The sequence below is a fragment of the Panicum virgatum genome, chromosome 6K (assembly GCF_016808335.1).
Source record: "Panicum virgatum strain AP13 chromosome 6K, P.virgatum_v5, whole genome shotgun sequence".
Lineage (NCBI taxonomy): Eukaryota > Viridiplantae > Streptophyta > Magnoliopsida > Poales > Poaceae > Panicum > Panicum virgatum.
This window is the reverse complement of record NC_053141.1, coordinates 46,783,157-46,796,057: the sequence shown is the minus strand read 5'-3', so window position 1 is coordinate 46,796,057 and position 12,901 is coordinate 46,783,157. Positions and strand designations below refer to the sequence as shown.

The 12,901-nt window shown below is 47.8% G+C and overlaps 1 protein-coding gene across 1 annotated transcript; it reads left to right on the top strand.

The window, feature by feature from the left end:
- The first annotated feature begins 1,453 nt into the window (after positions 1 to 1,453).
- LOC120713585 lies at positions 1,454 to 12,693 on the top strand. Its single transcript, XM_039999515.1, has 14 exons — positions 1,454 to 1,856; positions 4,238 to 4,353; positions 4,459 to 4,610; positions 4,696 to 4,829; positions 4,930 to 5,197; positions 5,331 to 5,457; positions 6,498 to 6,559; positions 6,671 to 6,718; positions 6,814 to 6,942; positions 7,033 to 7,154; positions 7,243 to 7,590; positions 7,759 to 7,889; positions 12,238 to 12,279; positions 12,375 to 12,693. The coding sequence occupies exons 4-14, from the start codon at positions 4,704 to 4,706 to the stop codon at positions 12,442 to 12,444; spliced, it is 1,473 nt and encodes a 490-aa protein (XP_039855449.1). The 5' UTR covers positions 1,454 to 1,856; positions 4,238 to 4,353; positions 4,459 to 4,610; positions 4,696 to 4,703; the 3' UTR covers positions 12,445 to 12,693.
- The last annotated feature ends 208 nt before the right edge of the window (positions 12,694 to 12,901 follow it).

Below are 12,901 nucleotides of genomic sequence, written 5' to 3'. Positions count from 1 at the left end.
CTTTGTATAAAAGGCAGCTACACTCGTATAATATTATGTATTTCGAACTCGATTTGTAAAACTCCTTGTTGTTATCGTATATCACTCTTGTATATTTTCAAATATGGGTTGTGCTTGTACCATCTGCGTCCACCTTCGCGTGGGACTACCGGTGTTGTTTCGATTGGGCGTGGGTTGAGAAAGGATCGCCAAATTAAGCCATTAAGCTAATGCGCCCGATGTATTCAAATGACGGTTATTATGCTTAATTAGAGTTTTAATTTAGCGGTTCTGTCGCATAGCCCGCCGTGCTGCGAAGGGACGCGCGCCTCACCAAGGAGTACGAGGTGCTCATCGGGTACGGCACGTCCCGTGCTGGGCGCCCAAGCTGGAGACAAGCTCACAGGCGTGCCTCACCGTGTGCCTCGGCATGGCCTCGAGCAGCTCAAACCAGACGATGTGTTCCAAGACCACGAGGAGGGGACGAGCAGGGCGGCAAGCCGCCCGCCGCCTAGCAGCTCCTATCTTTAGAAAGGATTGGATCGAATGTTTCCGGGTAGTCTCAGATCCTGTTTATCACACCAATAAATTCCGTAAATACAAAAAACATCATATCGAATGTTTTGACACATGCATGGAGTACTAAATAAAATTTATTTACAAAATTTTTTGTATGGATAGGCTGTAAATCGCGAGACAAATCTAATGAACCTACTTAATCCATGATTTGCAACAGTGATGCTACAGTAATCATCCATTAATTATTGATTAATCATGGATTAATTAGCATCATTAGATTTGTCTCGCGATTTACAACCCATCTGTTCAAAAAGTTTTATAAATAGACTTTATTTAGTACTTCAAATTAATAAAATTCCAACGTAAAAATTTTTGCGCGTGGAAATAAACACGACCTCATTCTTCTCTCTCGTGCTCACTGCCTCTTGATCTGTCCCCATCGCCAGAGAGTCCGCCCGCTGCAGGCCCCGTCGCCGGAGCACCCGCTCCAGGCTGCTGCCGCCGGAGAGCTCGCGGCACGAGCGCCGCGGCCTGCCCGCCCGGCTTGCCCGGCTGTCTTGGAGGCCGCGCCCTGGCCGGCGGCCTCCGCGGAGGAGAGCAGGAGCAGAAGCGAGGAGGGCACGGACGCCCTTGACCAACGGCGGCCCGTTTGGTTTGTGCGTTTGTATCAATCTTTAAGTTAGTTTTCAAAATCAATTTCAGAATTCTTGTGTTAGGAATCCCGAAGAATTTAATGAGATTTTTAGTCGTGTGATTAGATAATGTTTACTGTAATATTACTGTAGCAAATCATTGATTAATTACTGTCATTAGATTCATCACGAAAAATTACACTCATTTTTTTTAAAAAAATTTATAAATAAACTGCATTTAAAACTCATGTTCGCGAGATTCTTTTTTCGAAAATCGGGTGCTAGATCAACCAAACAAACAAGGCCACAACACGAGAGAGAGGAGGGGGCGGAGGAATCAAAGTGGGATTCAATTAAAAAGGGTAGTTTAGGTGCTCCATAAAATAAAAATAAAAAAGAAATTTGTGAAATCGAGAAAAGAAATCAAAATTCCAGCCCCAGAGCCGCACGGCCCCAGTCGAGCCGTCCGCCGCCCTCAGCCGTCGGCCCCCCCGCTCGCGCGGCCGCACGCCGCAGCCGGCCGGCTCCGGACTTCTCGCGTGCAGCTTGCTCCGCTCTCCTCTGTCCCTCTGTCTCCGGCCGCCGCCGATTGTCCTCCCAGGATCCGACAGCCGTCGCCCGTCCCCCACTTCTCCTCGGGTCCGCCGCTCTAAACCCTACCGTTGTGAAGGACGGCGACAAGGAAGAAAGTTATGTGTCTGTGCCGCTGTTCAAGAAAGGCTTAAGGTGAGAAGGAAAATTTCTCTTTTCACAGTGCTTTTGCAGTGCGCATTGACTATGATCTGCTTCTGTTCCTGAATGTTATTATAGCATGGGGTTTCGATGTTGATTTATGTAATATGGTTGTGTGATCCCAAGATGACTGTTTAGGCTATGATTTCAGTACGCACGTGTAGTAAGCCATTGATAAGCCACTCTCTTGATTTGTTTAAGTGTGGTTCGTGCACCGATATACTTCTGGGAAACTGTAGCAGCTTATTTTGTCTTCGAGATCAGTTCAGTGCCCTTGTTTAACAAGGTTGGCAATTAGATTGTTTATTCCCAATTGGATTGTTTATTCCCAACTGTTATTAGAAAAACAGGCGCCATGAAATGAATTAAGCTTAGCACATAAGCTGGTTTTACCTCGTAACCTTGCATTGCTTCACTGCACATTTCCCCTCTCCTTTTGTTAATAGTAATAATTTGTATATTAATAAACTTTTTGCTGCAAGTTTCACAATATATGTGCTAGCCATGATGCGAACAGTGACATGCTAATGTACTGTTTCAGTTTATTCTTGCGGCATTAATTTATGAGGACATCAATACCAACCCTAGTGGGTTCCCATAATTAATTATGTCATGGAAGACCGTAGTTGGATGTACCATGGCTGGAAAAAATGTTGTTCCATGAATTAGGAAAAATGTCCCTTAAAGAAAATATGTTCGGATCTCACTTGGGTGTATGACAAGGTCACATGATGATTGCTAGTAGCCTATGTTGTCGGTACCCTGCAACTAGGGTACCCACTCCTACTGTGCCAAGACTCGCATAGTTATCCATAACTACGCCCTAAGGAGCTGAGCAGCCGGACCCCTGGGGTCCGATTCCATCTCACCGGACCAACGGTCCCGGACCCGCTTCCCGCTCGGGGACGGGTCCGGTGTCACCACGTGTCCCAGAGGTGAAAATGTTCAGCACCTGTGGCCGCGGACCCGGACCCCCGCAGGTGGGTCCGGGACCTCCACGTGCCATCCGGACTCCCGCAGATGGGTCCGGGACCTCCACGTGCCATCCGGACTCCCGCAGATGGGTCCGGGACCTCCACGTGCCATCCGGACTCCCGCAGATGGGTCCGGGACCTCCACGTGCCTATCCGGACCCCGTGAGCTCTCGGCTCAGCTAGCTGCTCGGGAGGGGTCCGGAGCCGCCACGTGTCACGAAGACGCGGGCGCGGGCGCAAGCTTTCCGCTGGAAGCTCCCTCACCCACCCGCATTAAGTGCGAGTGGTTGAAGCGGGCTCTGCTGCCTCTGGGCACGGGGCAGCTTTTGTCAGTCCACACTGTGGCTCGTCTGTTACCGAGGCACGCAGCAGTGTCTCAGCGCCGCGCGCGTGGGCGACGAGTCATGATGAGCAGCTACTAACTGGAGCAACAGCGCACGCTGCTACAGCGGACTGAGTCAGTAGTTCGGCGCTTCATCATGACCTCGACGCGCGGCTCCAGAGGCTAGACTCTACTCTGACAGAACAGCTCAAGACCATCCCTGGTCAGAAGCTACGCACGGAAGCCGACGACAAGATCTCCGGATCTGAGGCATTGAAGGCCAAAGTGTAGTTTATAATACATCGCCGGGCCCACTTGTCGGGGCCCCGCTCAGTGTACGTGCCCCCCTTGGACATATAAAAGGGAGAGCACGCCCGCTAGAACACGGGTTTTACAGGGCTCAGACTCCCTGGAGATTCAACACTACACACACAAGCTCTCGCAACTCTCTCTCTCAAGGGAAGGCAATACAACACACAGTGGACGTAGGGTATTACGCTCCGGCGGCCCGAACCACTCTAATCCCGCTGTGTTCATCGTGTTCTTGAGAGAGATCGAACTAGGACTAGCTAACCCCCGAGTACACACCCTCTGGGCTGGGGCGGGTGCCTTCCGCCACCCGGCTGTGGTTTGCAGCACCACGACATATGTGATCTATAACATCCCTGGGTGCTTTGTTTTGCCTACTTTGATAGCAAAAAGTGTCAAAATCGGGGCAACCGTGTGTTTACTTGGTCAAAATGGGTTGATGATGCCTCTTTTCTTGTCCTCCAGCACTGTTGGGATAACCCTAGTTTTTGCCGGAACCTGATTAAATTACCGGGGATGTATTTGTTCATTAGAACTGCTGCTGCATTTTCTGAGTTAATGTTCGCTCTCCATTTTTTATCGCGTGTCATCTCATCTTTTGCACTGTTCCTGTTATTCTCAATGTTCATTTGTACTTCACTACATTTGGGCCCCTTCTGTGAAAATACCTGTATTTTTACTTTTTCAGATATCAAAAGTCTTATACTAGGTCACTGTATGCTTGGAGAATTATATTTGACGGTAACATTCGTACAATCGTTAATTTTCAGGGTCATGAAAATGGTGACAACAGAGCATCAGATTACCAAGCGCAAGCGAACAGGCAACGACACACCACACTTGATTGTAAACAAAAATGCTTGTCAAAAGGAAGCCCTGATGCCTAGTGAGTCATGATAACAAGTTTTCCATGCCATTCTTCCATTTTTTTTGTCAATCCGCTGTAACACTCACAATTGTTTTCTTTTACCGTGCTTCTTTAATTATCTAGGATCGATTGATTTGGTATCTGAAGCATTGATTTGGTATCCGAAGCTGAATATGATCATGTGAGTAAATATGGTGATAGTTCCTCGAGTGAACTCACAAGCTTAACTGTTTCAATTCTCCGTGAATGTGTTGTCTCTGTTGCTTCATTCACAGGTAATTATATGTTATGTAGCCTTTATTCTCCGCATCCTTTTTGAATTTGACAGTAGCTGATGGTTGAAAGTATGATTATCTGTAGAAGGTACCATGTTCTTCGGATGTACAGGCTTATTCATCCCAACAGAATCAGGTACTGATGCTACAAGTGTTCTGACTTCAGCTAGCTTGGTTAGGTCTTTTGATGATGAAAACAAGATCATTGATAACTTGAAGGTTAGTTTTGCTAACTTCTCTATACTTCTTTTTTCTTGCTTATTTACTAGTAAGAGTATTTTATCTAGTACACCTCTTCTTGCTTAATTGATCGTTGCAGATTAAAGTGCGCCTTCCAGATGATCTAGTTGTCATTGGGTGGTTGCACCATTATGATTTGAAGTATGATCTTGCTGTTGTCAACATTGAGCGTCTCCATGGTTTTTGCGCACCAAAAATTAGTTCCAGGCATCAGGTGCAATTTGATGAGTCCACTAAGGTAGTAGCTGTGCAGCGGTGTTTCGACTCCGGCTTGTTAACAACCACATGTGGGATAGAGATTGGCAGACTAAATGATGAATTCTGTGAACTTGATATGGTGGGTTGTGGTTCTGTTACTTTTCTACGTGGTGGAAATAACTTATGTGCATTACCTAGCCTAACCTTTCACATAACTTATTTGTCACTTGTGTAAATTTCATTTTCCTCTAGCTTTCTTCATTGTCACTTCTTTTGTGCCAGGCTTTGATTGGAGGTCCCTTTTTGGTTTTGGTGGGAGCTTTGCTGGAATAATCTGTCGTGGAGGCGCAAGGGCTGTATTTGTACCCCGGGACAAAATTATTGAATGCTTGGAGCATTTTGGATTTAGGTTGGTATATCTGGACTTCAGTTATTAATTTCTGTGATTGGCTTTCCTATGCTTGTCTGTCTACTACCATATCCTGCATCCCACTCTTATTGAGCTTGGAGCATTTTGGATTTAGGTTGGTGTTTCTGGACTTGCAGTTTTAGTTTCCTTGATTGGCTTGCCCATGCTTGTCTGTCCAGCGTCCACTGTCATATCCTGCATCTCACTCCTATTTGAGCTTGTAAAGCAGTCTACGTTGAAGTCAGTTTTTTTATGTTTATTAGTTCATCCTAATTGACAATTAGCTATTTGGTACCAATTTGTATCTTAATAATGATGTTTCTACTTGTTTTGCGTCAATGATCATTTCTCCTTGGCCCAATTAAATATTGGTACTTATGGCAATCCCAACAAAAAGTGTCTATGGGTAGTGTCCATGTTGCCACATCATCAAGACACCACCTTTAGAAACTATACTCTACAAACCCATGATGTCTTGGTACGGATTCGTATTAAACTCATTCTATTTTCTCCACCTATCATATTTGTTATCCATTTATTATGAAGACACCACCTCACTTCCAATGCACAATTTGTAGTGTCTAGCGCATTAGTTTACGTGTTGACACTGGGTCTTGCATGAGACCCAGTTTCTTCCTCTCTTCACTCTCTCTCTCTCATTTATTATAGTGCCACATAAGCCAAAAGTTCTATGCGGCAATGTAGTTAATGCCATGGACACTATCCTACACGGAGTTGGGGATGCCCTTACCTGAACAATTGTGCCCTCACCACATGCCATGTTGGCATGCATTCTAGCCATTGAGTGAAAATGTGGTCAATTTGTCATCCCAAATTACAATACAGACCATGTAATGTACGTCCATGACATTCTTGGATACTAGGTGTGATTTTTTATCTAAAATCTATAGTTGTGAACTGTCTGTAATCTGGTTGCTCTACTTCCAACCTTCACCTTCTTTGGTGATTCAATTTGTGTTTTGGTCATTAACATAGTCATTCTATGATTTATCATGACATGTTCTGTCTGCTCTGTGCAGGACTGACAATAATCAAGGGGGCTGTGGTACAAAAACACCAATCACAATTGCGATACACAAATGTAACTTAATGAACAGTTGTTTTTATTTTAGTACATGTTCATGAGTTATTGCATATATTCATTAATTTATTTAACCTATTGCATCTGATTCCATTCAATTTTTCTGTGAAGTTCCAAGACGCAGTGATTATCCCATCCCAAAGAAACTTATTGTAACTGGTGTGTAATTGCCCCCAATTTTCATGCGTACCCCTTTATGTTGAATGTGTTGGCAGCTATATTCAAGCACCTGTGTATCATATTTCTTTAAACAGGTGAACTTTCTGTGATGCGCGTGTACAATTCGTTTGAAGATAAATTTGAGGGTGATATCTGGAGTACACTCAGTAAAGAACTTAGTTCAACTTTGTCTGAATGTGTTGTCGCGCTTGCATCATTTAATGGTGATTATATTCCGATACGCTCAATTGCATGTTACTGTTTTATATTTTTTATCGGATTGATAATTAATGATCATATTATGATCTGTGTAGAAGGTTCAAGGCATTTTGCTTGCACGGGCGTATTTATAGACTGTTACCCTGGAAGAATTCTGACTTCAGCAAGCCTTGTTAGAAGTACTGATGATAAAAGCAAGATTTATGATAACTTGAGGGTTAGTACTGGTATTTTTTATCCATTATTTTCTCTTTATTATGTATGCCCATTTATAATGATGGTTAACTCTAATCTTGTCACTGCAGATTGAAGTGTGCCTTCAAAATAAAAGCCGTGTGACAGCAGTGTTGAAACATTATGATTTACGCTATAATGTTGCAATTGTCGACATCATCTGTTTCCGCAGTCCTCGTGCCTTAGAACTTGAGAAAGATATTTATTTTGCCCCTAATACCGTTGACATCATCTGTTTCCGCAGTCCTCGTGCCTTAGAACTTGAGAAAGATATTCATTTTGCCCCTAATACCGATGTAGTGGCTGTAGGATTTTGCTTCAAAAATTGCAAGTTAATGGCCACAAAGGGGGAGTTGGTTGACAAACCAAGCAAACTGGACTGCAAAGAGCTTGGGACCTCCACATGTAAAATCACCAAGGTATTTTGTGCTGATAGTATTTTGTGTTCTAGATGGTGCAAATTAATTATTTTATGAGAAATGAGTAAGTCAACCATTACTGAGTCTGCGAAACTATTTGAATTGAAATAGGATCTTTTTCTGTGTATCTCTTATCTGGTGTCACTTTATTTGCTCATTGTTTGCTAGGCTGGGATTGGAGGGCCTCTTATTGATATATGTGGGAATTTTGTTGGCATGAATTTTATTGATGACAAAGAAACTCTGTACCTTCCAAGGGAAAAAATTCAGGAACTATTGAGGCACTTTGATGCAAATGGGTATGTCTTCGACAAGCTTGTGGATTTTGCACTTGAAACCAATTCAACGTTTCATAGGCCCAGTATAGCACTGATATTCGTAATGTGGATTTTTTCCATTGCTCTTGAATCTCTATTATTAGCTTGAGGCCAACTATATTACTTATTATTATTAGGCATTGTATAGGCCTATGTATTTGTATAGGCCCATATTGGGCATGTTGGCCCATATTGGGCATGTACATCTTGTACTCCAAGCCATTGACGCTATATAATGAAAGGTCACCCCCCGATTAGGGTGTGCGGTATTTCCCCATCTCTCTACCTTTCTACATGGTATCACGAGATTAGGGTTTTAGATCCTCTCTCCTTCGCTTCCGCCTTAGGCGCTAGGGTTCCTTCCCTAGCCGCCGCCTCTCCTCTCACACGCGCAGGGATCCCCCTTGCACGTCCACCCTCGACGCCGCGCCGCCGCCAGCCCCGGGCCGGGATCTCCCTCCCCGCGCGTCCACCCCGGCTCCTGCACCGCCTCTCTGACTGCGCAGCGCCACCCCTCGTCGCCATGTCGTCCGCCGCCCTGACCAACTCGACCATGTCGAGTTCTTCCAGCGCCTCCTTTGGCCCCGACGACTCTGCGCCACCCATCTTCATCCATCCGGCTGCTGCTGTTTGTGTGAAGACCCACGCCCCCTTCACGTTGGAGATGAACTCCAACTACTACAAGTGGGCGTCCTACTTCAAGGTGTTGTGCGGCAAGTTCGGTCTTCGTCCGCACATCGACGCTCCTGGCACCCCCCACTCCGACGACCCCCAGTGGGTCATCGCCGACTCTTGCGTCAAGAGTTGGCTCTTCGGCTCCGTCGGCGACTCCGTCCTCGACCTCGCCTTGGCCGGCGATGATCAGACCGCCCGGCAGCTTTGGGCGGCCATCGAGGACCTCTTCACCGCCAACCAGGAGCCGCGCGCCGTCCTCCTCGAGCAGTTTCATACGCTCACCCAGGGCGACTCCACCATCTCGGAGTACTGCCAGCGCATCAAGTTGAAGGCTGCTGAACTCCGTGCCGTCGGCCACCCTGTGGAGGGCCGCTCGCTCGTCCTCGCCATGCTGCGTGGGCTTTACCCTCGCTAAGCCAGCACTGTCGACGACATCACCAACTCCACCGTCCTTCCGACGTTCTCCCGTGCCCACGACATGCTCGTCCTCAAGGAGACCCGGCTGTCCCACGATGAGAAGGCCATCGCCAACACCGCCCTCCTCGCCTCTACCGGCTCCGGCTGTACTAGCCCGGGCGGGTGCCGTTCCAGCACCACCGGCGCCTCCTCCAGTGGCACTGGTGGTGGCCAGACGGCCCCTCCCAGACCTGGCGGTGGCTCTGGCAACAAGGAGAAGGGCAGCCGGAAGGGCAATTACGGCGGCGGCCGCGCGCAGCAGCAGAGCAACAGCGGCGCCACCTCCTACAGCCCCCCCCAGCCCTACCGCCCCATGGGCCCTTGGATTTGCTACAATCCTTGGGCGCCCCAGGGTCCGTATCCGCCCCAGCAGCAGGGTGCTGCAGCCGGCGCCTGGCGCCCTGGCATCCACGGCGCCGCTCCTCAGGCGCACACCGCCTTCGCTCCTGTCTAGGTGTCCTCGCCGACACCTATGTGGGACCAGGCTGGCCTCATCACTGCTCTCAACCAGATGGCGCTCCAAAACCAGGGTCCCTGGGTCATGGACTCCGGTGCTTCATCACACATGAGCACCACGGATGGTATACTCCTGTCCCGTTTTCCTTCTCATTCTTTCATCACTGTTGGCAATGGTCAAACTATTTCTATCACCTGTCGTGGCGAGTCAATCCTTCCTACAGCAGCGTCTAATTTTCTTCTTAGCAATATTCTAGTTGTTCCATCCCTTGTGCGCAATCTCCTTTCTGTTCGCCAGTTTACTAGGGATAACAACTGTTCCATTGAATTTGATGCACTGAGTTTTTTCTGTGAAGGATATCCTGACCAGCCGTGTGATGCTTCGCTGCAATAGTGCTGGCGACCTCTACACCTTCCCCGCCGCCCCACCAGCACCACAAGCCCATCTCGCCATCTCCACCGACCTCTGGCATCACCGTCTGGGTCATCCAGGATCCTCTGCCATCGACATCCTTAGGAATAATCAGTTTATCCATTGTAATAAGGCACCAAACACTATCTGTCATTCGTGCCAGCTTGGGAAACATGTGCGTCTCTCGTTTTCAGCTTCTAGTTCTTTTACCTCTAGGCCATTCGAACTAACAGCACAGGTCGCCCTCGTCTCCACCGCCGTCTCCCCGATACCAGGGAACTACAGGAGCGCTCTCGCCGATCCCCTGTGGCGTGCTGCCATGGCGGATGAGTACCAGGCCCTCATCGACAACAACACCTAGGCGCGAACGTTGTGACTAGCAAGTTGATTTATAAGCATAAATTCCACTCCGATGGTTCGCTTGCCCGTCACAAGGCTCGCTGGGTTGTTCGCGGCTTCACTCAGCGCCACGGCATCGACTACGATGAGACGTTCAACCCTGTCGTCAAGCCGGCGACGATCCGCGTCGTCCTCAGCATCGCCGCTTCCCGGGGTTGGCCGATCCACCAAATGGACGTGAAGAACGCCTTTCTTCACGGACACTTGGAGGAGACCGTCTACTGTCAGCAGCCTCCAGGCTTTGTTGACCCTGCTCATCCTGACCATGTGTGTCTCCTGCAGTGATCTCTCTATGGTCTCAAGCAGGCTCCTCGCGCATGGTACCAGCGGTTCGCCGCCTATCTTCGACAGCTTGGCTTCTCTCCCTCGGCATCCGACACCTCCCTCTTTGTGCTTCACAAGAGGGGGGTGCCACGGCGTACCTGCTCCTCTACGTCGACTCCAGCTCTCCTGCAGCGCATCAGCGAGCGATTGCACTCGAAGTTCGCCATGACGGACCTTGGCGATCTCCACCACTTTCTCGGGATCTCCGTCACACGTTCCTCCGACGGGCTATTCCTCTCCCAGCGACAGTACGCCCTGGACCTTCTTCAGCGAGCAGGCATGGCCGAGTGTCGCTCTACATCGACACCCGTTGACGCTCGTGCCAAGCTCTCTGCCACTGAGGGCTCCCCCGTCGTCGATCCCATCGAGTACCGGAGTCTCGCCGGCGCCCTTCAGTACCTCACGCTGACTCGACCTGATCTTGCATACGCAGTGCAGTAAGTCTGCCTGTTCATGCACGATCCGCGCGAGCCTCACCTTGCGTTGGTCAAGTGCATCCTCCGGTATGTGAAGGGCACCCTTTCAGCCGATCTTCACATCGGCACTAGACCGGTCGACAAACTGGTCGCCTACTCTGACGCTGACTGGGCAGGTTGCCCAAACTACCGCCACTCTACATCAGGCTTTTGTGTCTTCTTAGGAGACAGCCTGGTGTCCTGGTCGTCCAAACGGCAAACCACGGTATCCCGGTTCAGTGCGGAGGCCGAGTACCGGGCGGTTGCTCACGTCGTCGCCGAGTGCTGCTGGTTGCGGCAACTTCTTCAGGAACTCCATATCCCGCTGAAGGTTGCTACAGTCGTCTACTGCGACAACATCAGCACTGTCTACATGACAGCCAACCCGGTCCACCACCGTCGTACCAAGCACATCGAGATCGACATCCACTTCGTCCGCGAGAAGGTGGCTCTTGGAGAAGTTCGTGTCCTCCATGTGCTGTCATAGTATTAGTTCGCTGATATTATGACGAAGGGGTTACCTGTCCAGCTGTCCCAGGATTTCAGATTCAGTCTTTACGTCCGACTGCCTGACGCTTCGACTGCGGGCGGGTATTAGGCATCGTATAGGCCTATGTATTTGTATAGGCCCATATTGGGCATGTCGGCCCATATTGGGCATGTACATCTTGTACTCCAAGCCATTGGCGCTATATAATGAAAGGTCACCTCCCCCCCATTAGGGTGTGCGGTGTTTCCCCATCTCTCTACCTTTCTACAATTATTATTGAGGGTTTCATAGGTTATTGGATTTCAATGTAACAAGCAAGCTGTAGATTTGAAATATGAGCCAGCAGCAGCATTAGACCCCATTAAGCCTATATACTTTGTTGTTCAATCTAGTTCTGTTATAGTATGTTAGAATTAGAATTCAAAACATCTATATGTATGATTGTCTTCCATCTGGCGTATGACGCTGTGTACTGATTAAATCTCTTTTTGGTTGGGCCCAAATGAAAAGCAACAATGCACAGTGAATTGCTGGTTGTTGAGTGTGGTATGCCCGTCGGATGACGTAGTTCGACGTACATCACGTCCCATTAAATTATCGTCTGATGCTTTTGTAGGCAGTTCTATTATTATTTATGTTGAAATTTTGCCTGATGTTTTGTAGGCATAATTCTGCTGAGAGTATCGACAAAGGTGACCTGTACAGGTTTGGACTCGTCTCAATGCTGTGTTTATTGCATTCTTTTCATGGAAATTTAGTCACACGATTTTTTTTCTTTTTGAAAACTTTTTCAATGACAGATGGCCTGTGCCCGAGCCATATTGGTATTATCGTCCACATATTCTTCAACATAGAAATAATGTGTTCTAAATTATTGGTGTGGAATTGTTGCCCCGTTTATCTGTATTTAGCCTACTGGTTTTACTTGTGCCTCTTCATCAAATAAGTATTGAACCTGAGTATTGTCATCAACATCTTCTAAGTGAGGTGTTTTCCTTTCAGTATTTAGCTTACTGGTTTTACTTGTGTCCCTTTATTTAGAAAGTATTGAACCACTTGATGCATGCTATGTGAATTATACTGCCCTGGGCAGTAAATTTGTGCCCGTGCCTTGTGGAATTTATGTCGTTTTTTTTTACTATGAAAATGCATTTTCACTTGATGGAAGTCCATGATGAATGTGAGCGATGGGAGGCCCTGCTGTATATTCTGCAAGACAGCACCTCGATCAAGGGGAGCCAGAGTGGGTATTAGACAAATCAATGTACAGATTTATTGCTGACAGAGGGGTGTATAGCAAGTACGTTAATACTATTTGGAAGTACAA